A 26,681-nucleotide genomic window follows, 5' to 3' on the forward strand; every position below is an offset into this window, starting at 1 on the left:
GTCATCCTCAGATCTGAGCCTTCTGAGTAGTTAGGATTACAGGTTTGAGCATCAGTGCCAGGCAAAATTTTATAAAATTCTAACATAGTAATAATACAGTATAGTGCACACTGGTGAATAAACAGGTAAGTCTTTGGGTTGTACAATAACTTTCAAAATTAAAGAGTATAGAAATAAAAAACAGAAGCAAACAGGAAGAAATTATACATGACTATTTAAATTGGGAGTATTAAACTTTTCAAATATAATATCAGATGAAATAATATAATTAAATAAGTGTAAATAACTCAAATATATCAAACATAACTGCATTTATAAATATTATTTTTACTCACCTCAATATCATTGTTTCATTCATGCTGTTTGAATCCTAAGTAGTATTAAATTTAAACCTTATAAGCAAATCACAATGAATTCAACATTTCTTTCTTGAGGAAAAAATGAGTGAATCATATTTTACTTTATTACTGTGTATATGGAGACAATGTCTATTTGGATCCCCAAATTAAAAGAATACATGGTCAGACAATTCCTTTTCATGCATCCTTTCTCCAAATATAACCCCGAGCTTCATTCTGATTTTTAATATTTGTTTTTCTTCAATTTCAGTTCACAAAATCTTATAACTAAAGCAAGTCCAACTCAAATGACATCTGCTTCATGAAAAATTTTGCTTCAATAGCCAAAATATCTACTGTCTTTGATTTTCCATAGATCATAGTTTATTATTCTTTCTCACACTTAATTGAAAATGTACAGAATGCTTCTAGTAGAAAAAAATGCTACCAGATTATTGACCTTATTGTCACATCTTACTTTTAGTTTTTCTTCACTATGTGATCAAATAGTTTGTTGTGAGCTTTAAAAAAGCAGAGATAAATCATATAGTCCCTGCAAATAAAAGCAAAGCAAATGAGTCATGTCATAAAGTTTTCATGAATTTTAAGGATGTGATAGATGACTTGTCACACAGCACATGGTAGAATGAACATGACAATATAAAAGAATCTACCACTGAATCAGTTAGTACCACGTCATATTTGTAGAATTTATCTTCAAGAAAATCATTTCTAAATTTAATTAATATTAACTTGAAGTTTTTATAGCTACTTTATATAATTTTAAAATACGTTTTGATTTTATAAATATTTTGCATGCATGAGGTGTATATACTTGATGCTATAAATCAGTATCAGGAATCTAGTAAGACTTTGTTTCAAAAGGATTTGTATATGACTAAGGAAATACTGGTGCAGACTACGTCTTGTTTGTTGTAGAGGTCAGAGCTAGAAGAAATCAGTGTTAGAATAGTAAGAAACAAGTTGGGATAGTCTTTTCTTTTATCTTGAAAACATGATGTTTTATTCACTATAGCAACCAGCCATTTATAAAATAATCTAAAAAGAACTTCTTTTAGATTTTGAATCAGTGTATGTACTATAGTTGGTAACTTAATGTTCTAATTAAAAATAAAAGGGAAAAATATTTTTTTAAGTTTTTTTTTTCCTGAAACATAGGTTTAGTATGTTATTTCTTTAACCAGTATCTCATGTCCTGATTTGCAGCATATCAGTTTATAATATGTACAGTTTTGTATTAAATGTTTTAGATATCTAAAATGACACATCTCTTAATGTACATTTTATAATTATTTTTATTTTTAAAAAATACCAAAATGGATCATAGATTGTAGTATTATAGTTTATTGAGAATCCAGTGTTATTTAGAAACATATTTTATTCAACAAACATCAGTGTGCTGAATAAACATCAAGGGTATTTTTGTTAGTGAAGTAATTTTGAATATGTTTTTATCTTAATTTTATAAAATGTAGCATTTTTATGTTATGTTTAACTTACTAAGACTAAGTGAAAATTGTAAATACATTTACAAATACCATAAGTAATGTTATTTTGTTACTTCTGTTTAACATTTCTGTTGCAAAAGAACCCCTTGTCTTTTAGAGAATACAGTATCATTATTTACATTAATTTATATGGCGTGGTGAAAAAATGCTATACCTCCTTTACTTAATGGGATTCTTCCCCTGTGGCAGTGCAAACGGCTAGAGCAGGAGCTTCATCATCTGAAAGAGCAGAACCAGACTTCAGCAAACAACATGAGACATCTGACTGCTGAAAACAATCAAGAACGTGCTCTGAAGGTAAATCTCTGCTCCTTCTTGCAGGCAAATTAAGGTTGTAAGCCCTTGGTGCCAGCTTTCTGGGCTGCATATATCAGTTGTGTACATTTCAGCAGGAGTGAGCTGTGGTGTTTGCCAACAACCCCTTCTTTAAACACAGATACAGCACCCTTCTGTTGTGGTATTATTTTATTTCATGTATGTGTACATGAAAACAACATATTTTCTGAATTTTGAGTACTGATATATTAATAACTTTTGGTGCATATTCTCTTTATATTTTTATATTCTTTTTATAATTACTAAAAGGTATTCAATCATATGCCTTTTCTTTGAATCAGTATTTTATTATTATAATTTTAAATGAATTATAAATACTAATAACTTACAAAACCGATTTTCCTTTTAGGAGATGTAAATATATTTGGGAACTGAAGAAATACTTAGAATGTTACCATAAAAAGAAAAATAAAGACAATGTATTCAACTGGAACTCCAAATAAGTTGAAGTACACATTTTATGACAAGTTCTATACCATTACATGTAGATCCAAGAATCATGAAGAAAGTTCTTATTTTGATTCTACTAGTTGTAATTTTTTTCTAGGGTACTTGTGGCTTTTCGTTTACTTTTCCTTCGCCCGGGTTCTCATCATAGCTGAAGCCTGGGTGTAGATAATCTCTACCCTCAAGGTGCTTGCCTTCTCATTAACAGGTTTTACAAAGTGTATGGAAAACAAAAGATGTGTCAATGTTTTATTTACAGTAAGAAAAGATTTACTACCAAGATGATTGCATTGTACTTTATTGTCTTGATATTAGTATTGTTGCAGATTACAGGGAATTAATGTGTTACCATAATTGAAAAAAATTTATCCTCAGAAATTGAGGAAAATATTAATATTTTTATGTGGAAAATATTTTAACCTACCCCAAAAATGTGAGGCATGGTAGAACTTAGATTTTTGTACAAAACATATTAGTTTCTTTCTTTTTTTTTTTTTTTTTTGCCAGTCATGGGGCTTGAACTCAGGGCCTATACACTGTCCCTGAGCTGCTTTTGCTCAAGGCTAGCAATCTACCACTTGAGCCCTTGAGCCACAGCACCACTTCGACCTTTCTTTGTTTATGTGGTACTGAGGAATCGAACCCAGGGCTTCATGCATGCTAGGCAAGCAGTCTACCACTGAGCCACATTCCCAGCCCATTTAGCTTCCCTTTTAAAATTCTTGGTCCTCGGCTTATAACTTTTTTATTATGTAATGCCATTTCTATTATATTCTGTGAAATTTCTTGACAGACTAGAAAGATAAACAAGGAAAGGAAGACTTAGCAATTACTATGATTATTAATTATCCCCCTAAAATGTGTTACTTTATGAAAATTAAGTATAATAATTTTGAAGATATATACTTGTAAAGTAGACAACAATATTGTTTTTTGGGTTTTGTTGTTGTTGTTATTGGTCATGGGGCTTGAACTCAGGGCCTGGGTATTGTGCCTGACCTTTTTCACTCAAGGTTAGTGCTCTACCATTTTGAGCCACAGCTACACTTACACTTCCAGCTTTTTTGTGGTTAGCTGGAGATAAGAGTTTTATGGACTTTCCTGTCTCAGCTGGCTTTGAATCATGATCCTCATATCTCAGTCTCCTGAATAGCTAAGCTTACATTGTTTTCATAGAATTTTTTGTTTACTCAGCTAGGTTTTTACCAGTGTTAAAAGACATATGTTTTATGTTCAGCATCCTATACCTATTTCCATTTAAAACAGTACCTAAAATAAAAATTCAAGTGTGATACTTACATGGTAATTCTAATATTTAAGCTGGCATTTCTGGTTTGCATTCATGTTAAATTTAGTTATATGATAGTGGCTATTTATGGAGAGAAATAAGTGCACATTGATAAGAACTTATTAAAATCAGAGGTAAATAAGTACACTCAAAGAGATGTGGAAATTTAAAGTAGACCTCTGGAAAACATTTCCTCAGACTATAAAATTTAAGGTAACATATAATTGATTTTTACTTATAACAAGTAGACATTAAAATCTTTGTTAGTGGCTCATCTTTTTCTGCAGCAGTCCAAAGCTTTTCAAGTTGTTTCTTAACATGTATAACTTTATCCATTAACTAAATCCAGGTCCAATTTTGATGGCATAAAGAAAGACAGAAGAATTATTTCTTTTTTGGGGGGGAGGGGGGTCCAGCTGTGGGGCCTGAACTCTGGGCCTGGGCACTGTCCCTCAGCTCTTCAGCTCAAGGCTAGCGCTCTACCACTTGAGTCACAGCGCCACTTCCAGCTTTTTTCTTTTTGCTTATGTGGTGCTGAGGAAGTAAACCCAGGGCCTCATGCATGCAGGGCAAGCGCTCTACCACTGAACCACCTTCCCAGCCACAGAAGAACTATTTCTGAGAACTCTTGTCAGGTCTATCTCTCTGAAGTTGTGGTATTCATTTAAACTCTATGTAAATGTCCATTATATATGTCACTGACTTTAAATCTTTTTTTACTTATTTATACTATATTTCGTCATGACCAAACCTGAATTTATTATGAAAATAGATTATTTATAATACATGTTATAAATTATATTTTAAAAATTGTTTTTTCAGGAATTTTATTGATTTGGTAACTTTTTAGCACTCCATGTCTTTAAGTTGTCATGGAAGCTATGAGTAACAAGTTTATTACCAAGCTATCTGGTAAATAAAGGTTTCAACTTATATTTTGCAACCAGTAATATGTATCATTTTTATTTGTTAATGAATATAATATTTAGTATCTAAATTAGTATTAAGAACTTTTAAAAACATTTTCTAAATAATCGTATATACCACTGGGTGCCAGAAGCTCTTGTCTGTAATCCTAACCACTTGGTAGGCTGAAATCTCAGAATCACAATTAAAAGTTATTCCAAGCAAAAAGCCTGTGAGACTCTTTATCTCCAATAAGCTATTGCAAAAAAGCTGAAAATGTAGCTGTGGCTCAAGCAAAAGACATGTAGGGACAGTACCTAGGCCCTGAATTCCAGCTCAGTACTAGAAAAAGAAGTTCTATGTACCTAAAAGCTTTCAGTCTAAAAGTAATGTTTCTAATGCTTTATTATATATAGTATCATGAATAAAAATAAACTTTAATAGAGTAAGAATTGAAAAAGTCTTGCTTTACTTCATTGGGTTACACTAAAATTTCTGAAAGATTTAATAGTAGAGAGATAGTTGGGGGCAAAAAATCAAAGCTAATAGTCATCTGTTATGTAGGACTTTCTGAACTGATAATTATGGCAAAGCCACAGTCACACACATACACCACACACACACACGCACACACACACGCACGCACACACATACGCGCGCACACACACACACGCACACACACACGCACACACACATACGCGCACACACACACACACGCACACACACACACACACACACACACACACACAGAGGAAATACTTCAATAACCTAGTGACAGTCAAATAATAATGTATTTGCTTATCCTCGCAATCAGAAAATTCTTTCTAAATTATTATGGTACAGCATAGGGTCATAGGGTGTGTGTGTGTGTGTGTGTGTGTGTGTGTGTGTGTGTGTGTGTGTGTGTGTGTGTGTGTGTGTGTGTGTGTGTGTGTGTGTGTGTGTTGGTCCTTGGACTTGGACTTGAACTCAGGACCTGGATGATTTCCCTGAGCTTCTATGTTTAATGCTAGTGGTACAGCATAGGGTCATAGGGTGTGTGTGTGTGTGTGTGTGTGTGTGTGTGTGTGTGTGTGTGTGTGTGTGTGTGTGTGTGTGTGTGTGTGTGTGTGTGTGTGTGTGTGTGTGTGTGTGTGTGTGTGTGTGTGTGTGTGTGTGTTGGTCCTTGGACTTGGACTTGAACTCAGGACCTGTATGATTTCCCTGAGCTTCTATGTTTAATGCTAGTGCTGTACCATTCAATCTGAATTTCGGTTTTTTGGTGTTTCATTGGAGATAAGAGTCTCAAGGACTTTTCTGTCCAAGCTGGCTTTAAAACTTGATCTTCAGATCTAAGAATCTGAGGATCTAGGATTATAGGTGTGAGCCATCAGAGCCCAGCTAGGATTTGATTTTTGATGATTATTTAAAAACATTGTTTTTGGAGTAGCAAGGAATTACAGTATTGGGACTTTTCTAGGCATGAGACTTCTTCTATTTTTATATTTTTTTTCTAATATAACACAATGGTACCTATAGAGTGAGGGACTGAATTATAATAACACCAGTATATACTCAGATTAGGTCTTTAAAAAACTAATTTTCTCATGTAAAATGAGCTCTATCTATTTTAGTTAAGAAACTTATTCCTTAGCCAGTTGTGGTCATACCACCTATAATTCCAACTACTTGGGAGGTGGAGATAAGGAAAATCATGGTTTGAGGCCAGCGCAGGCAACATTTTTGCAAAACTCCATCTTAGCAAACAAGCTAGGCAGTAGCAGTGTATATCTGTAATCCCAGCTATATGGGAGGCGTAAGTAGGAGGAAGCTGGTCCCAGGCAGAAAGCACAAGACCCTATGTGAAAAATAACTAAAGCAGAATAGACCAACGGTATAACTCATGTGATAGAACACCTGCCTGGCAAATATGAGACACTGACTTCATACCCCCATACCAACAAAATAAAAGAGAAAGAGAGAGAAATATTTGTTGAAAAACACATTTTTTAGACTTAAATGTTTAAACTTATACTGGCCATAAATATGTTGATATTAAACTTAATTACAAACTACATATATACTTTCTTCTTTTCAATTTTATTTTTTTCCTTATCAAGTACCTCTAGGCTTTTAAAATGTCCCCCAATGTAATTGCATTAAGTTAAGTGACTGCTGATTGTCAATTGTGATATATAGTACTCACTTTTACACTCAAGATCCTAATCACCCAAGGATAACACACATCAGTCACATCAACCCCTCTCTCTTGAGACATTCTCCTATAATTTTCTTTGCTATATACTCTTCATGATTTTACTCTTTGATTCTTCTTGATTGCTGGTGCCCCTTTTTCTATGTACTCATAAAGTATAAATGGTTCTATAAATTATATAATTGCTTCTTTTCCCCTCACCCCTTCCCTCTAGTGCGGAGGCTTATGCTCTCAACGTAATGAATTACTCCTATCTGGTTTGCTTCCACTTGAACGATACCTACAGTCATCTTTTTGATAGTTAGTTGAAGAATTTTTCTGCCCAGGCTAGCTTCAAACCATGATTCAGGTCTCAGCCTCCTGAGTAAGTAGATTACAGGCACCTTGAAATTTTTTGAGCAGTTTTAGGATTACATCAAAATTGAGCAGAAAGTGGAGAGTTCTGTTTCTGCTGCCACCATAAACTCAAAGCCTCCCCACTATTGATATGCTTACCAGAGTGATAATTGTTGCTTATGGCCAATGAACCTGCAGATAAGTTATTACACTCAAAATTCCACCATCTACCTTAGGATTTACTTGGTGTTGAGAGGGTTTTGATAAATGCATATCAATAGTATCAGACAACTATGCCACTAAGATCTCCTATATTCTTCCTGTTTATCACTCCCAGACCTCTGATATCTGACAACAACTCTTCCTTTCCCTGTAATGTTATATATTTGAAACCTTTCTCTATCAGCTTCATACACTTAATAATAGACATTTAAAATTCTTCCATATCATTTGAAAGTGTCATAATTTTAGTGCTAAATAATGCTGCATTATTTAAATATGCTACATTGTATTTACACTTCTATTCTTCTACTAAAGGTCATCTTTAAATCTTTTAAAAATAATTTGTGATGGCTTACTATTATTTTTCTGCCAAGTGGATTCATTAACATTAGTTAATGGCACTACCACTTTCTTCAAAATGTATACTAAAATACATGACAATCTCATCTACTTTCAAACTCTCACCCATGAAAAACCAATTCAGCATCCTGTCCTGTTGTTTGTACAATGGATCTTGTTTATTTATTCTGTTTGAAAAAAATTTAAATCATTATTATAAAGGTGATGTACACAGGGGTTATAGTAACATAAGTCAGGTAAAGAGTACATTGCTTTTTGGACGATGTTATCCCTTCCCTTGCATGCTTATTTTATTCTTATTTTGCCCTATGTCAAAGTCGAGATCTAGATAGTAACAATGATATATATTAGTTTTTCTGTCCTCATTTACTGAGCTTTCTCATAACTTGGCACACTGCCATCATTTTTTATTGTAATGCACAGATGACACTTTTCTACTAAGAAACGTTCCCTGCATCTTGTTCTTTAGATGCATACAAAAATATAGGTTTCAAATGATAAATATTGAAAAGGACTGACTACTTTTATTTGAAGGATTTTTAAATTTTTTATTGCTATTATAAAGCTTATGTACAGAGAGGTTCCAGTTATATAAGTCAAGTAAAAAGTACATTTCTTTTTGGATAATATCACCCCATCCCCTCCAAATTATTCCTTCCCATTCCCATCCACAAGTTGTATAGTTCATTTTCAAAAGTGTCTAGTGAGTACCACTGCTGCATTTGTGAAGGCTATTTTACACATATTGAGATGGCAAGAAAACAAGGAATCTGTAAAGGCCCCAAACAAAATTTAAATGAAGAAAAACAACTGGACAAAAAGCTATCTTCCTTCCAGAGTATATTTGTAAAATATTTGTGAATTTGAGTTTCTGTTTTAATGGTTACAGGTCATGACAAAGCCAGGGAATTTTATTTTACGTTCTCATTGTGAGTATTTAAGTGAAAAAGAGACAAGCCCTTCACACAAAGTAAGAAGCAAGGGAATTTGACTTTCTTGCTTGTGGAAGAGAAAAATCTCCTCTGAGAATTTGTCATTCATCACCAGCTTTTAGGCAGGTTTAGTACCACCCAGATTGCTTTAATTCTTGCTACATGTATGATTCTAAAAGCTGAGGATTTAAGTGGTCTAGCCCTGCAGTGGTCCATAGAAAATAAAATAAAATTGTCTTCACAATTTGTCTCTAACAAAGAAATAATAAAATACATAAGAGAATAAGACACTTCTAAAGTCAACAATAACAGCAAATCATATAGTTCAACAAATACATATTGTAATTGTCAATCATGGAATACAACATATGTGTGTTCTATGTCTTGGAAGAAAAGTGAGGCTTGAAAACAAGAGTCCAGAAAGTGACTCAATATAATTAAATGGACTTGTAAAATCTGGACTGAATTCATAAAAATTAAAACTAAAGTAACAAAACTTAAAATTAGCAAATTAACAGATTTTCTAAGGGTAACATAATACATACAGCTAAAGAAAGTATAAATGAAAGATAAATGAAAAATATAAACCAAGATGGTAAGACAGAAAAGCAAAAAGATATAAGGTAGATCTATTCAAAATTCCAGAAGAGAGAGTTTAGGGAGGGAATGGCAAAAGGCGAGGTTTTAAAAAAACAAACCAGGACTAAAATTTTCCCAGGATTATCAAATGCGAGGAACCTCAGATATTGGAATCTCATATGAATTTCAATTATAGTAACTTTTTTTAAAAAAGATACATATAGTAGTACAATAGTAGTACAAAGCTTGTTAGAAAGACATATTTATAAAGGAATGGCAGATTCACAATAGTAGTACAAAGCTTGTTAGAAAGACATATTTATAAAGGAATGGCAGATTCACTGACTTCACAGTGGCAGCCAGAGTGATATATCAAATACTCTGAGCTGGGTGCTGGAGGCTCATACCTATGTTCTAGCTACTTAGGAGGCCGAGATCTGAGGATCATGGATCAAAGCCAACCTAGGCAGGAAAGGCCATGAGAATTAACCACCAGAAAACCCGAAGGCCAGAAGTGGTGCTGTGGCTCAAGTGGTAGAGTGCTTGCCTTGAGCTGAAAATCTCAGGGCCAGCACCCAGGCCCAGAGTTCAAACCCCATAACTGACCCCCCCCCCAAAAAAAACAACCAACAACAATAAATAAAAACCTCTGAGAATAATGCCATAAATATTTCAGAGTGAAAGTAACTGAAGAGCAAGAATGATATAATGGCTATAGAAAATAAATCTCTTCAGTTGCTTCCTATTGCTTGTGGAATAAAATCCAGCCCATGAGATTTAGCACTTCACACTAGTTTTCTCTGTTTTTCCTTTTGTTGTTGTTGTTTTAAATAATTAATACTGTATGTCCTAGACATGACCTACTTCTTGGACTTTGGAGTTTTCAAAATGTGTCATATTAATTAACATTTTTTAAATCTACTATGTTGAAGACATTAGTCAGATGTGCCTAATGGGTCACATTTGTAATCACAGGGAATTTGCAAAAGGCAAAGTTAGTGAGGATCATGGTAGGAAACCAGTTAGTGAGGAGCCACCCTAACCAACTAGTCAATTACATTTGAAATACCTGTAATCACAGCTGTGAAGGAAGCATTGTAAGAAAGCTGTGGTATGACACTGGTCCTGGGACAAAGTGAGACTCTACTTGAAAACTAAAAAATTAAAATTTAAAAAAGGCTGAGTCATGCCTCAAGGAGTATAACTTCTGCCTAATCTAGTACATTGCCCTAAATTCAACCCCTCTTTTCTACCTCACAACAAAAAAAGCTATAGATATCATGTAATTGTTCTGGTATAATACTGTTTTGATAATCATTACTTTTATCAAACTAAAACTGTATAGAAAGATTTATTTGTGCTAAGTTTCTTAGCTTTGGACTTAAACAATACTGAACTACCAAGATTTCTAGTCCACTATTGGCTTCATAATACTGAAAGAAGTACTTTTATTTTGTTCGTTTTGTCCTTTTGTATTTAGTATTCCCTGAGAATTAGGTTCTTTTAAGAGACTGAGAAACTAGCAAGTATTCATTATTTCATGGTTTAGTAAATAATAATATATTTTAAAAGATGAAATTATATATTTAGTTGTTAATCTTTTTCTTTCAACAAAAATGTTAGTGTACTGTTTTTAATATGCCCACATGATACCAGCCTTTTACCAAAAATGGGCTATCAATTGGATTATTTTTAATAGATAATTACAGTAATATATTTTGAGTTAAAACCTTCTGAAACTTCCATATCTTAACTGTATGGATTGAAAATTTTAGTTAAGTTCCATGAGTACTGGCTCCAATGTTCATAATATAGTAAGAGCAGGGATATTATTTCATTTCATTAAAATTATATGTAATCTCTTTGTAAAGCATGACACAATATGCCAATGATACAAATGGAGTGTCAGGAGAAAGAACATTGGTATAGAAGTCAGCAACATTTTTATCTCTGCAGTGCCTTGGACCAACTTTATAGTCTTTGTCAAATTATATTGTATCTCAAAAATGAAGGAGTCAAATAGCATTCAAAATCTTATTTTATTATGTTTTGTTTGTGTTGTTCCTGGGTCTTGAACTGAGGGTCTAAGCACTCTCTATACCTTAGCTTCTTTGCTTAGCGCTGGTGCTCTACTACTTGAATCTCAGCTACACCTCCAGCTTTTGGCTGGTTAATTGGAGGTAAGAGTCTCACACACCAGTTGAGCAATATCAGTCTAGCTTCAAACTGCAGTCTTCAGATCCCAGCTTCCTGAATATCTAAGATTATAGATATGAGCCACCAGCACCTGCCTATATTCTGAATTAAAGAAAGACAAATAAATTTCCATTAAGTATGGTCATAGGTATCATGCTCACATTAAAACATTTCTAAAAGCAAAAGGTGTATGATTAATAATGACACCAAGACAATATGTTTATGAATATAAAGAGTCAACATAGCAATCCCTGTGGTAATAGAAAAACTCTGTATCTTGATTGTGATGATGGTAACATCAGTTTATAAATGATAAAACTGTATAGAACTAGACATGTAAGAACTTACATGCATGTAAGACCCATAAAATTGGAAGAGCTGTGTAGATTGAGCCACATTGTCAGATTCTTGACTTTAATTGTATGCTGTGGAATCACAAAAAGTTAAGCATTAGAAAATGTCAAATAGAAGGTCCATGAGACCCACCCAGATACTTTCTAACTTCCTGTGAATTTATAACTATTTCAAAATAAATAATAAATTATAAATGTAATTACTGGAGTTGGGGAGGTGGAGAGGGGATGTTAGGGGGAAAACAATGCGATAGGAAATGTACTCATTACCTTACTCATGTAACTCTAATCCCTCTGTACAGTATTTTTACAATAAAAAACATGTTAAAAAACTGATACTTTGTCTAGCCTACATTTAAAAGAAAGTATATGGCAGGAATACCAGGAAACAAGAACCACTGGAGGCCAAATGAGAAGCTTCCCATCACTTCAAACTTAATATGCTATAATCAAAATTCCCAATTCTTTAAATAGTATTGGAATCAAATCAAGGATGTGCACATGCTAGACAAGTACTGTTCTGCTATACAACACTCCTATACCCAAATTCCTTATCTCATCCCCTAAATTTACTTATTTTACAGACAATGAAAGACCATTCTTTTTATTCTACAAATGGCTTTGGACAAAATCTTTAGTGTTAGTCTTGGCTCCTCTCCTCTCAAATTCAACATCCTATCTATAAAGAAATTATCCTAGCTCTACATCTAGTAGTTACCAAGAGTGCATCCACTTCTCATCACTTCCACAGCCACTGTCTTTAAATCTTTGTCACCTCTTGTCCTGGTTATTACCAAAGCTGCTTCTAATGGTCATCTGTTGTGTCCTTGCCTTCTTCTATTCTCAACCAAGAGTCTTCATTGATCCTGTTAAATGTAAGTTAGATTGTCTTACTAGTCTGAATCCTTACTTCATTTAGGTACATTATCCTCTTGCTGTTCCTCAAACACACATAGGCTGATTGTATCTCTGGGCCAGTTGTACTTCCTGTTTCTACTTCCAATGAACATTCTTCCCCAAATGTTCACGTAGCTCACTTTGATATTTTTTTAAATCTGTTCAAGTGCTACCTGCCTAGCAAGGACTCCCCTAATAGTCTCTGAATTCATATTTCTTTTTTGTTATTTATTTATTTATTTTTGTGCCAATCCTTGGGCTTGAATTTAGGGCTTTGGCATTGTCCTGGAGTTTTTTTTTTTTTTTTTGCTCAAAGCTAGTGTTCTACCACTTGAGCCATAGCTTCACTTACAGCTTTTTGCTGGTTAATTGAAGATATGGATCTCATAGAATTCCCTGCTTGGGCTGGCTTTGAACCATGATTCTCAGATATCAGCCTCTTGTAGCTAGGATTATAGACGCGAGCCACCAACACCCAGCTAACCCAATATTCTTATCTGTATTTGGTCTATCCCCTTTCCTTCCTTGTCTAAGTAGTGCTTGTCATCATCTCATAATATATGTGTTTTATAATGAGATTAGGGATTTTTGTTTATTTTGTGTACATTTTTTATCTACTAATGTCAAACATTTCTTTATCCTACTGATGTCAAAAATATTTGACATCAAAATGTTAAAGACACTGATCAGACACAATAGCTGCCAGATGTACCTCTTATATCAGCTTGAAAGCTAGCTTTGGTTTCCTGAAAAATTGCCTGATACATGGTTCATTGCATAAATATTTTGTGACGCAACTTAATACGTTCAACTTAGTATCCTCTTTCCCTGATTAACACTTCATAAGCATTCTCCAGTAGACTTAAATACTTCTTATGAGTGTTCTCTTAAAATACTGCACTGATGTAACATAATTTTAATTCTTTAAAATTGCATCCTTAGGATGGTTACAGTTTTGCACTTTTATGAATATTGCTATGTAAAACATTTCTGTGTGTATTTAGCCTTAATTACCAAAAATTTCTTATTTTTCAAAAATTTTAGTAAATTATAGATTAATAAAATTCAAATGAAGTCTAGGAGTAGTGGTTCGTGTCTATTATTATTCCAGCACTTGGAAGGCATAGGCAAGGGAATCATGAGTTCATATCCAGCCTTGACGTAGTAAGACTTTTCTCAAAGAAAACAAAATTCAAGTGACTGTAAGAGTTATAATAAGAATATAGCAATATGCTTCCTCATTTGTCTTTCTGAATTTCATCTTCCCAAATAAAAATCACTCAACTTTTTTAGCTACTTGTTTTCTGCATGTCTAAATAAAACGCTTATTGCTATTTCTTCATTTTCACTTTTAGTTAATTATTACTATGAAGGTGATGATTTAGCTTTCTTGTATTTTTGTGAGCCCAGTGTTTAAGATTTACATTATTGTAAGCAAATATTTCTAGTTAACTACATGGTAAATTATTTTTAAAGTATCTTATAATGGATTTTGTCTATATATACAAAGTGTTTATACTGTAATTATACACAAACATATTTTTTTTTACTCTATTTTGTTTAACATGTAACTTTTAAAAAAACTAATGCTAGTTATGACCCTTTAACGATTTGGGAAGATAGTTCTCCTGTAGATTTTATGCTTCTGTATATCTTTTTTTGTTTTTTGTTTTTGTTTTTTGGTCAGTCATGGGCCTTGAACTCTGCGCCTGAGCTCTGTCCCTCAGCTCTTCAGCTCAAGGCTAGCACTCTACCACTTGAGCTACAGCGCCACTTCCGGTTTTCTGGTGGTTTATTGGAGATAAGAGTTTCAAGGACTTTCCTGCCTGGGCTGGCTTTTGAACTGTGATCCTCAGATCTCAGCCTCCTAAGTAGCTAGGTTTACAGGGGTGAGCCACCAGTGCCCAGCTTGCCTCTGTATGTCTTAAAGAAACCCTATCACGGGCTGGGAAGATGGCTCAGTGGTAGAGTGCTTGCCTTGCATGCATTATGCCCTGGGTTCGATTGCTCAGCACCACATAAGAAGAAAAAAGCCAGAAGTGGCACTGTGGCTCAAGTGGTAGATCGCTAGCCTTGAGCTGAAGAGCTGAGGGACAACACCCAGGCCCAGAGTTTAGGCCCTACAACTGACAAAAAAAAAAAAAGAAAGAAACCCTATCACATGTTTGTTCCAACTTGTCTTCTGAAGGTTATTTATTTTGTGAATAGCCCTGGGGCTGTAAAGATATTATGTCCCTTCTGAGAGGAAAGATATTATTTAACTGTACAATATCTTAAAAATAATGTGTCCCACTAGGCACTGGTAGCTCATACCTATAATCGTCAGTAGGCTGAGATCTGAGGATTCCATTTTGGAGCCAGATCAGGCTGGAATGTCAATGAGCCTTTTATTTCCAGTTAACCTCCCAAAAGCAAGAAGGTGAACTGTGACTCAAGTGGTAGAAGGCCATCTTTGAGTGAAAAAAAGATGGCAACCAAGGCCTGAGTTTAAGCCCCAAGAGCAGAATCATCATCATCGTCATCATTATCATCATCATCATCATCATCATCGATCCTTTTGAAACAAAAATTGGTCAGGTTTGCTTGTGTTATATTATCAAAGATTCGGGTATATTATTGTCCATGAATTCTTCCACATTGTCTTCATGGGACTTGAGGAGCAAAAGCCAAATTAAGCATGAAGGTTATGCTGGCTTTGACTTTTCTATCTTTTTGTGGCTATATATACATACTCCATTGTTGTAGAATATTATTTTCCATTTCCTGGAGTTCATTTCGATAAATATTATTTTATGCACTCAGATGCAAATAGACATTCTGCCTTTGTGTTCCTCTTGTATGATATGTTTTATGCTGCTTAAATCATTAAACCTTATTTGTCCCTTTACATATGTATGTGCCTCCTTCCTTTTTTCCCTTCTTCCCTTTCCTTTTTCTTCCTTGTTGTATACCTAACTGGTGTAGTGGCTCTTCTTAGCAGTAATTTTGTTACTTACAGTGAATTTATCTTATATCTGCTCTTTTTTAATCCTGGTTTCTTTGTAAGGAACCCCCCTTTCTTCATCCCCAAAACACTATTTGAGACCTCTGTGTTCTCAGGCTTGCTTAGTAAGAATATCAAAACCTTTTTACCACAATCAGTGTTTCAAACATGGATACATATTTCTATTGAAACGAGTGTTTTCAGGCCTTAATCACAATAGTGTTAGGAATATATTTTAACAAATAAAACTAGAGTAATTTACCAATATATCATGAATACAGGTCTCTATATACACATCTAAGTGGTCCTTTTATTGACTTGAGATCTCATGATATAACATAGAATTTAATTTTTTCTGTCACCTGTTTTAGAATTTTTTTTATCATTTCAGGCTTATCAATAACATAAGCAAAACATTGGTAAGTATAGTGACTATATAGTGGGAAGAACTGTGTCAGAAAATAATTTGCAGAGACAGTGATATATTTTGTACAGGTTATATAGGAATACCTGAATGTCTTATTCAGAAGAGGAATAGAAAGTAACAATAGAGAATTCCAATACTTAAGTAATGTTCAAAAATAACTGGCTTACAAAGGAAACTGGAACTGAACAGTCCAAAAAGTAGGCGAAGGACTAAGAAAGGGTGAAGTCTGTGTTATCACACAATTCAGAATTGAATACAATTTCATGAAGGGAGAAGTACACAGTGTTAGATGTTTCAGTGAAGTTCACTAAGACAAAAGTATAGATTTAATTTGACAGGCACCTCTAATTTGTCTATTTTTTTGCCAGCAGGAAGTCTGTTTTATTCAGATTGGATTGTTCTACAGACTGCCCTTAAATCATTACACAGAGGCCAAGAAGAGGCAGGCCTGCATCTTTCTGTCTCCATTCCTCTTGCATTCTCTACAAGATTCTTTTTTTTTTCTTTTCTTTTTTAAATTACTTCCTTTTTATTGTAAAGATACTGTACAGAAGGTTTACAGTTACATGAGTAAGGTATTGGGTACATTTCCTTTCGAGCATTTTTACCCCCTCCTTTGTTTTTCCCCTACCATCCCTTTCCTTCCTACCTCCTTCCACCCCCTGCCCCCCTCCCCCAGGTTGTGGTACTGCCTCATTCGTTAGGAAATGGAAAGACTTGGAAAAATTAGATTAAGTGAAGTAAGCCAGGCCCAAAAAACATAGGTCCCATGGTTTCCCTTATTTGCAATAACTAGTATATGTTTAGGATACTCTTGCCAGATAAGTAGAAAGAGTCAAAAGCTATTCATGTATGATCATATAAGATGATGCTAAGCAAAATGAACCCCAAGGTAGGGACACAAGGGGTTTTATCTTTGATACTGTTGTTTTTAATGTACTTACAATATACTATGTGGTTTTTTTTCTTTTGTATGTTCTTCCCCCATGGTATAACCCGTTTTCACTGTATTTGATTCCAGTGCCCTGCATCTTGTATATACATTTTTCTAATTTGGGGAGGAGAAGGGAAATATAAAATGCTGAAACAAGGATACAGGTTGACCCATTGTAACAACGAGATGTACAAGACACTATGTTGAAACGAACTCTAATTTGTCTTTGAAGTTTCAATTCAGTGATGATGGTGAGAGCATTTATTTCAGTTGCATGGAAAATATAATAGGAAAAAAGTAAACTGTTTTTGAAGAGTTCAATTATTAAATAAAAGTGGGAAGTTCACAGTAAAATGTGAATGTAGTACTAAGACTTTTTAAGGAATAGGGTCTGGAAAGGTGGCTCAATGGTAGAGTGCTGACCTTGCATGCATAAAGCCCTGGTTTCGATTCCTCAACACCACATAAGCAGAAAAAGCTGTGGCTCAAGTGATAGAGAGCTAGCTTTGAGCTTTGAGCTGAGGAACAGCGTCCATGTGCAGAGTTCAGGCCCCACAACCAACCAAAAAAAAAAAAAAAAAAAAAAAAAAGGATAGAGTATAATAAACATTTGGGAGGGCCAGAGATTTAGCTCAGTGGTAGAGTAATTCCCTACCATTCACAAGGTCATGTCTGTGCCTTCAGTTTTCCCTTATATAAGCTAAGCCTATTTATTGTCCTGTGTCTTATATTTAGGTAATACTTAGAGATCCTGTCTTCAGTATTGTTCTTTATGGCCAAAGAGAGGAGGATTTGAGTGGAAGAACTAAATGTTCTAATAAGAAAATAAGCACCAGGCTGGGAAGGTGGCTCAGTGGTAGAGCGCTTGCCTTGCATGCCTGAGGCCCTGGGTTCGATTCCTCAGCACCACATAAGCAAAAAGAAAAAAGCCGGAAAGTGGCGCTGTGGCTCAAGTGGTAGAGCACTAGCCTTGAGCTGAAGAGCTGAGGGACAGCGCCCAGGCCCAGAGTTCAGGCCCCACGACCGTACCAAAAACAAAGAAAAAAGAAAATAAGCACCTACCTGAAAATAAATGAGATGTGAGAAACTGTCAAGAGTTCCCCAACTTCCTTCTAGGTCTTTGCTATCTTTGCTCACACCAACAGTTACTTCATTACTTGTTTCCTCCTTACCTATGCTGACACTCTATTATCAGCTGCCTTTGTTATTTGACCAATAGATTTTTGGTATTATGATGGCCAGGAAGAAGTAGAACACATGTCCCCTTGATGCACTGTGAGAACAATGTCTAAATAGTTTTAAAGCAATAAGTGGTGGAGATCCAGTTGGTTTGTTGTTTATAAGTCTGAGGTTCTTTATAGAGGCATTATAATAACCAAAATATTTTCAACTTGGCACCAATCATGTACCAGTGGCTCATTCCTGTAACTCTGGCTACCCAGGAGGCAGATCTGAGTATCACGGTTTAAAGGCAGCCCAGGTAGAAAAATCTATGAGACTTATCTCCAGTTAACCACCAAAAAGCCAGTAGTAGAGCTGTGGCTCAAGGGGCAACAGTGCTGAAGCTCTGAGTTCAAGTCCTAGTACAGGCACAAGAAAAACCCAAAAACTTAGTCTAAAAAAACCCCAGAAAGCATATTTTTAATCTGGGCCTGACCTAAAGTGTTTATTTGGAAAAGTTACCCAACACAGACTTTGTGTTTGAAAAGTAAAAAAGAGAAAGTATATTTTCCCAATCTTCATTTTGGCTGTTTTGTTTTTAAATAGCTACCAATTGTTCTCAATTTTCAATAATTTCTATATGAGACTGGTATCAGTATTTTGGTAGCATGAATCACTTAATGTATTTTTGAGTGCTTGTATACTATTTTAGTATATGTTTGATGATTCCGCATGGTGAGTACTAGTCTCAACTTAAGTTGAGTAACTAAATTCTTCATAAAATAGTGCCCCAAAAGAATCTATGAAAGCTATATGTTATATTATTTCATGATACTCCCTATGATAATGCTGTGGAAAGAATAGTGCAAAATTCAGGTTCCTAAAATTCTATGAAATTCAATTTGATGGATTAGAAAACATTATACTGTTGAGCCCATAATTCCAGTCTGGGATGTCCTTTCTATTGTAAAAATATTGTTTTGAAAACAAATTTTAGATTGTCAAATACAACTATTGTACTTTGGCTACGAAATTAAAATATAATTTGAGACATGATATGTAAAGTATTTGAATTTAATGAGGAACATATAAATTCTCAATAAAAAGTACCTGCATTTACCAAATAAACTCTTCTTTATTCTATTATTTTTTATTGTTTTGACTTTCAGATACACAATTTTTAGTATATCTACAGAACTTTATCATATATACTTATTTTTTTAAAAAAATCAACATTTATAAACTGACATTGCTATGTCTGCCCTTTATAACAAAAAGACTTTATTGTGTTGTTCAGTATTGGTTAGTTTTTCTGTTATGTTGATGCATTAAAACAGATATTAAATTTTATCATTAATTCAGTGCCTGGTCTCTCATCAAATCCCCTTAATTACAAATTGACTCCAAGGATTAGACAGCATGGATTTTAATTTTAACTGAAACAAAAAGGCATCCTGGAAAATCACTCTAGCCTACTGTCTCATACACACATTTTTAAAGATCTTATAATTTATTGCTTAGTATTTAAAATTTGATACAAAAAGCAAATTTCTCAGATTTTTACTCTTTCATCTTTTTGTTCACATTAAATATACTTTTAAAATATATTTCAGAGTCTTGAAAAGAATCCATGCATTTTCAGATGAATAGCAACCTCTGAGACAGTTTTCATAACTTATAGTCTTTTCTCTTAAAAATGTTAACCTAGAATCTTGCCTAACCATAATTGTATCTGAATGGCATTTAAATTGTCAGTAATTTCACAGAATCATGCAGTTATATTCCCTAAAAGAATGCTCAATATAATCTAATATCCTATTTTCTGTATTGTTTGCAGTTTATGATTACTTAAATTTTTTTGGTACTGCTAAGTCTAGAATCTTTTTATACATTTCCAAAATATATCAGAACTTCTGTCCTTCTTAAAAGTGACAATTCTTTCTTTCTTTCTTTCTCTCTTTCTTCTTTCTTTTTTTCTTCGTTTTTTCCTTACTTCCTTAATTTTCTGGTCATGTGGCTTGAACTCAGGGTCTTGGGCTCTGTCCCTGAGCCGTTTCAAGGCTAGGGCTCTACCACTTGAGCTTCAGAGCCACTTCCAGCCTTTTCTGAGTATTGAGTAGTTTATTGGAGATAAGAGTCTTATTGCCTTTTCTACCCAGGCTTTGAACTGTGATCCTCAGATCTCAGCCTTCTATGTAGCTAGGATTACAGCCATGAGCCACTGGCACCAGGCTAAAAGTGACAATTCTTAATTGTTTTTTAATGACACATATTATTTACTTTAAATATTGGGATGCTTATGTATTTTTACTAGAACAGAGGATGATGAAATTTATTCATGATCACAGCGATGCAAAAAACTACATTTGTCCATTGTATTTTTGTTCCATTATTGACAATGAGCTTTTAACTTTGAGTTGCCTTTTAAAAAATCTACCTATTCTATGAGTGTCTGGAATTGAACTGATTTAAATCTTTTGGTTTTAATCTACTTTCACACGTTTTTAGGTGATTTCACACATTTTTAAGAAGGTCAAAAAAATTCTAAGATAAGCCATTTATTTTTAATGAATGCTGTCATGTTAATTACACCTTTACCTCGTGAGAAGTTGTAAAATAGTAGTAGGGATTCTACAACTAAGCAAATGTTGACTGTTTTATAGTTTATAAATTTTATTTTTAAATGGCATTCCTTTTGTTGCTGTTAAACTATATGTTTATGTTGGGAAATATTTAGCGTACAAATGAACTTAGTTCATTGTGGCAGAGGAAAAAATAAATTGCCTAGAAACGGATTGTTTACGTAATATTAGATGGTAATATAAACCAACAAAAGCAAGGAAATTAACTTCTTAGACTGACACACTGCCCTTTCCTTGCTCTTTTGTGCCCATAGATATCATGTGTATGTTATAATACTGAAGTATGGTGGACTCAGTTAAGAACTGTCAAACTTAATTCTAATTTTTTTTACTTTGTCAGTTTATGTCACAACTTAACATTATTATTCTCTGTGATAATGGTACACAAAGTCCTTTACATGTGAGAGGAGGCAATGCATGGGAGGATCTGAAAAAAAATGGTCAAACTTTATTTGCCTTTCTTCATTTGTAGTTCATTACCTCTGACTAGCCAAATATTGTGCAGCTCTGCTATTCCTCCATTTTCAAAAATAGAAGAAAAAGTTATTAAATATCTAAGGAAAATTTTTTACAATGTAAGTACTAATGAAAACTGTTACTCAGTATTAACTTTTATTCCTGTATTAATGTTAAAAAGTACAATGTATCTGTTAGAAGCATGAGTCTGAAAAATTGCTAGTGTTTCATTTTGAGTAATCAAGTAAGCAAGTAAGATTTCACAGAATAAATCATGCATGCATATACAAAGAAATTATTGGACAGAATTCTGGAGATACAATAATGCTCTCACAGTAACCCCCAAAATTCATTTGAGAAATGATAGATACCTAGCCATGCTCTTAGTAAGACCTGCTTTTTGCTATTTATGGAACAATTAATTCTATTTTAGTTTTTATATCAAGTAGTTCGGTAGTAACTCATTAATTCCTAGTGAATTTTATGCCTACTTTTTGGAGGCATTTTTATATAGTTATAGGGATCGGGTTTATGTTTCACTGTTAGCAAATTGGTTGCATTTATGAATGTGAGTTCTGTGTTTTGTAATAATTTGGGACTTATTTTACTTTCTGTTTTCTTTCATTTAACAATTTCTACTCCAGACTGGGCATGTTTTAGGATACAATTTTCTAAAACAAAAATTACAGGTTGTAATGAAGCCCTTGATTTTCCTAAGACGTTTTACTCTTGACTTGTATGTTAAACTTCACGGAAAATGATATTTTTTGTAAAATTATATGACAGAAATGCAGTCATATAGGTAGACAAAACATTTTACTTTCAGAAAATAAAGAAACTACTAAAAATATGTTTAAGGAGGGGGCATAAGACGGAGGATGGTGTTAGTTCTTTAAGAAATTCTTTTTATTTTATGTAATTAATATTTAATTGGCTACATTTAAATGCAGAGAAAAACGATCTATTTGCTAGAGATTTATGAAACAATACTTTAAGCTCTTAACTTATTCTGAGGTGTTGAAAGGTGAAACATTTGACATTTTCTTTTCCAGCATTGCTTTAAAAAACAGAGGGCGGGAAAGAGGCGTTGCCACATCAGAGTTAAGGGTGTTTGTGGTTGTCCCTGACAGCAGATCTAGTTTTAAAACACCTGTGTTTACTTTCCAGCTTTTCAGAATCTGCCTGAAAGTGGCCTAAGAATGGCACAGCTTTTGGGATGGCTAAGGTTTTATGGTAGAAAACACACAACACAACTTTACACTTGTGTTTTTCTGTTGCAAGCATTTTATTTCCTTCTCTTATTTTGTGTATTATAAAATACACATATACTTGTACATAAGGTACATAAGGTAATGAATGATTTGTATAATCTAAATATTATACTACTTTGTATAATATATATAGTATATTACAACATTAATTCATTTTGGGACACCTCACTTATCTTTTTACTTTTTCACCAGCTAAAAAGGAAAAACTTCCTTTTTACTGGGAAGAGGTATTGTTTATTCATAATTGAAAGAAGTATGTGAAAAAGTGAAAATTTACTTGCTTGTAGAATGAGAAAAGGAAAATTGCATGGGACAAATGTGGCCTAACAGGTATTTTATTATAGTTTTGAATCTTTAGTAGAGGTTTCTCAATTATTTTATGTATTGATTTTTTTTTGCTTTATACTGATTTCTAAAAATATTTTTATAACTCTGCAAATCTAATTTTGCCTTTAGGTTTATGTCAGTTTGGAAATTAGTTTATGACATGGCTTACTTGTTATTTCTCAGTTGGCCAGTGTTTCCAGTTTATGGGTAAGTGCTTGTTACTTACTATACTCTGGTCACATAAGGCCTACATATTATATAAACTATTATTCATAGTTAGAGATGTTACTAGTTCTAACATTTCGGTTGAATAAACAATTTTTTTTCTGGTTGAACTATTCAGTATTTTATTTCTGGATCCAGTTGTTTATAATGTTAGACATAGTTAGATGTCATATATTCACAGATGTATTTTTTATACAGTCAAAACACTGCTAGCGTAGCAGGGCATTTCTATGGGAGTGTAGTTACTGTCGAGCCTGATTGATGTGTAAAAGTTCTTTTGACAAGAGATTGATTTTTCCCCCATTTATGTGGGGAGTTTTTATGTGGGGAATTTGAAAGTGTTTTGAGTAGCTACTGTAAAATTGTGTCTTTTCCCTAAGAAAACACACATACATAGAAATTTACACATAATTTTAGGGAGTTTTTTCCTTTCCAATAAACTAATCCATCAATTTGAGAATAAGAATCCCTATTTTATTTAATATATTTTATTGTTATTGTAGAGGTGATGTACAGAGGGGTTATAGTTATATAAGTCAAGCAATAATTACAATAAAATCCCTATTTTAAATCACATTTCTTTAGAGAGTTGTTAATTCTGTACGTAATATTTTAAATAGTTTCCAACAATTAGGTCATGAAGAAATCAGAGTCAAATACTGAATTAAGAGCTTAACCTAAGTTGCTTTGTTTGGTTATTAACAACATAAAGCAATATTTGACTTTTTAGCATTAAATAGTATTTTAATAAAGTTTATACTACATGATGGCTACATATACATTTTTGTCTTAATCCTGGCATTTCAGTGGATTTCAAATACAAATTATAGTTACCTCATTTTTTTTTCAGACACAGGCAACTGACTATATAACTGCTATATTACTAAACAATAAATCCAATTAGTGTCATTGCATGAAGGCTGCCAAAGTAGTACTTTATTCAAAAACTGAGCACTTTTGATGTAAATATCCATCGAAGTGAAGAATACTGAAACTTTAGACAGTACGGTAAAGGAATTCTGTATAATAATGTGTATGCTATAGAGATAATGAAACCTTGAGGTAAATAGCTAACAAGTTTTTGAAATAGAAAAGTATTCAGGAAAAATAAGGTTTTCTTAAACATAGGAAAGCAGCAAATTATCATGAGTGCATAAATTATATAACAAATCACTAACATATTATGAAGGTTTTGTAATAACACTACATTGTACCTACTTTTGCATGGACCAGAACTGCTCCATTCAGTAGAAATTAATGAGGGAGAAAAAAATTATGTAAAATTCTCCATTTTCATTCATTCCTGTAACTGCTAATGAGTAAATAAAGAGGAAAAAAGAAATGTTTTAAGTATTGTTAGTTCATGTGCTTCCAGAAACTCAAATTGCTTAACTTACGTCATGAAACATGATACAGTATTTCCAATAGGTGTGTCAGTTTTATCCTAGTGATAATTCCCACTAGTACTCTGTATATGTACTAAGTTCCAGCCTAATGCATAAATATTCGTTTTGTTATATAAGATTTATAATTTCCTAAAATTAAATGTGTGTATCTCTCTCAAGAACATTTTCAACTTCCCACCTCAGAAGACTGTAGTTCTCTATGTATGTGTGGCAGATTTTCTTGTCTGTGAAACTTTCAGGCTTACATTGAAAATGAAGTTTGTCTGTTTTTTTAAGTATTGGGTGTTTTACATTTTGTTTGTATCAACAACTAGTGTTTTCCCAAGTAACTTTATGGAAAATGGGGAAACTTTAAACTCCAAAGATATTCTAATTAATAAGATTTGAAGTAGAAATGAAGATAATTGAACCAAGAGGAAGGCTAAAGATGACCTTAGCACTATAAAATATTAAAAATCTTACTCAGAAGCAAGGTGCCTGAAGCTCACTCCTGCAATTCTAACTATGCACAGGTCTAAGGTTTGAGGCAAAAAAAAAATTTTTTTTCAAGCCACTCTTATCTTCAGCTAGCCAGAAAAAAAGCCAGAAGTAGAAGTATAGTTCAGGTAGGGAAAAGCTAAACAACAGTGTGAGGCCCTAAGTTCAAGCCCCAGTACTGGCATAAACAAAAAGTTAGTAGGAGGCTGGGAAGGTGGCTTAGTGGTAGAGTGCTTTCCTAGCATGCATGAAGCCCTGGGTTCAATTCCTTAGTACAACATAAACAGAAAAGGCCAGAAGTGGCACTGTGGCTTAAGTAAAGTAGAGAGCTAGCCTTGAGCAAAAGAAGCTCAGGGACACTGTCCAGGCCCTGAGTTCAAGCTTCAGGACTGGCAGAAAAAAAAATTACTAGGAGAATTTTATATATGGATATATATAATTCTAGATACACACATACACACATACACATACATATATCACAGAGATAAAAAGGAAATGCATAGCCTCTCAGAAGGCAGAGGCAGGGCAGAACATTGTTTGAAGGTAGCTCAGGCAAAAAGTTTGTAATAGTACATCTCAACTAATAGCTAGATATAATCCCAACTACTAAGGAAAGCTTAATAAAGAGTTGGATCTCAGTCCAGCTGAGCCCAATGAAATGACCCTATCTAAAAAATAACTAGAGAAAAAGAGGCTGGAGACATGGCCCAAGTGGCAGCACACTTGTCTGGCAACTACAAAATTCTGTGTTCACACTGTAATACTGCCAAAACTGCAACTGCCAAAAATAAAATGAGGAAGGAGCTCACAAAGCACAATACCTGGGGAAACAGATGAGACTCAAATAATCCAGTATATGTGGAGACTCCAATTGGAGTCTTGAGGGAAATCAGAGTTCTTTATCTAAGTGAAAAATAATGCCATATTTAAACCCACAACTATAGGGAAGAAAGAATGAAGAACAACCAAAGGATGAATATTCATAGAAGGTAGCCTATTCAGAGTGGTATCCTTTGGGGAATAAAATCAAAACCAGAAAAGATATAAAAGATTCGAGTAGTTCATTTAACAAATTTTATTTAATAAACATTTATGGAACCTGCAATTCTGAATTCAGTTGCGAATTGTACTTGATGACATGGTAAATAAATGACATGGTGTATAATGTTTCTTTGTATAATCTCTAATAAACTTCAGAAAAAAAAATGTTCCCTGGAAGCAGTAGAATTAATGTAGAAATTCCCTGTAACTTTGAACATAAAAAGTATGTCTGAAGCCGGGTGACAGTGGCTCACACCTGTAATCCTAGCTACTCAGGAGGCTGAGATCTTAGGATCATGGTTCAAAGCCAGCCCGGGCAGGAAAATCTGGGAGATTCTTATCTCCAATAAACCACTCAGAAAACCAGAAGTGGCATTGTGGCTCAAGTGGTAGAGTGCTAGCCTTGAGCTAAAGAGCT

At 33.8% G+C, this 26,681-nt stretch overlaps 1 protein-coding gene across 4 annotated transcripts in view; it reads left to right on the forward strand.

The window, feature by feature from the left end:
* Nucleotides 1–26,681, forward strand: part of Mipol1 (mirror-image polydactyly 1) — a 298,080-nt gene that overhangs the window by 136,097 nt on the left and 135,302 nt on the right. For all 4 annotated transcript variants that reach the window (XM_070026861.1, XM_070026875.1, XM_070026853.1 and 1 more), the window contains one exon: nucleotides 2,057–2,164. In XM_070026861.1, coding sequence (XP_069882962.1) covers nucleotides 2,057–2,164 — 108 coding nt within the window. The remainder of the gene's footprint in view (nucleotides 1–2,056; nucleotides 2,165–26,681) is intronic.

This window comes from Dipodomys merriami, unplaced genomic scaffold, assembly GCF_024711535.1.
Source record: "Dipodomys merriami isolate MVZ:Mamm:240054 unplaced genomic scaffold, mDipMer1.0.p SCAF_1, whole genome shotgun sequence".
NCBI classification, from domain to species: domain Eukaryota; kingdom Metazoa; phylum Chordata; class Mammalia; order Rodentia; family Heteromyidae; genus Dipodomys; species Dipodomys merriami.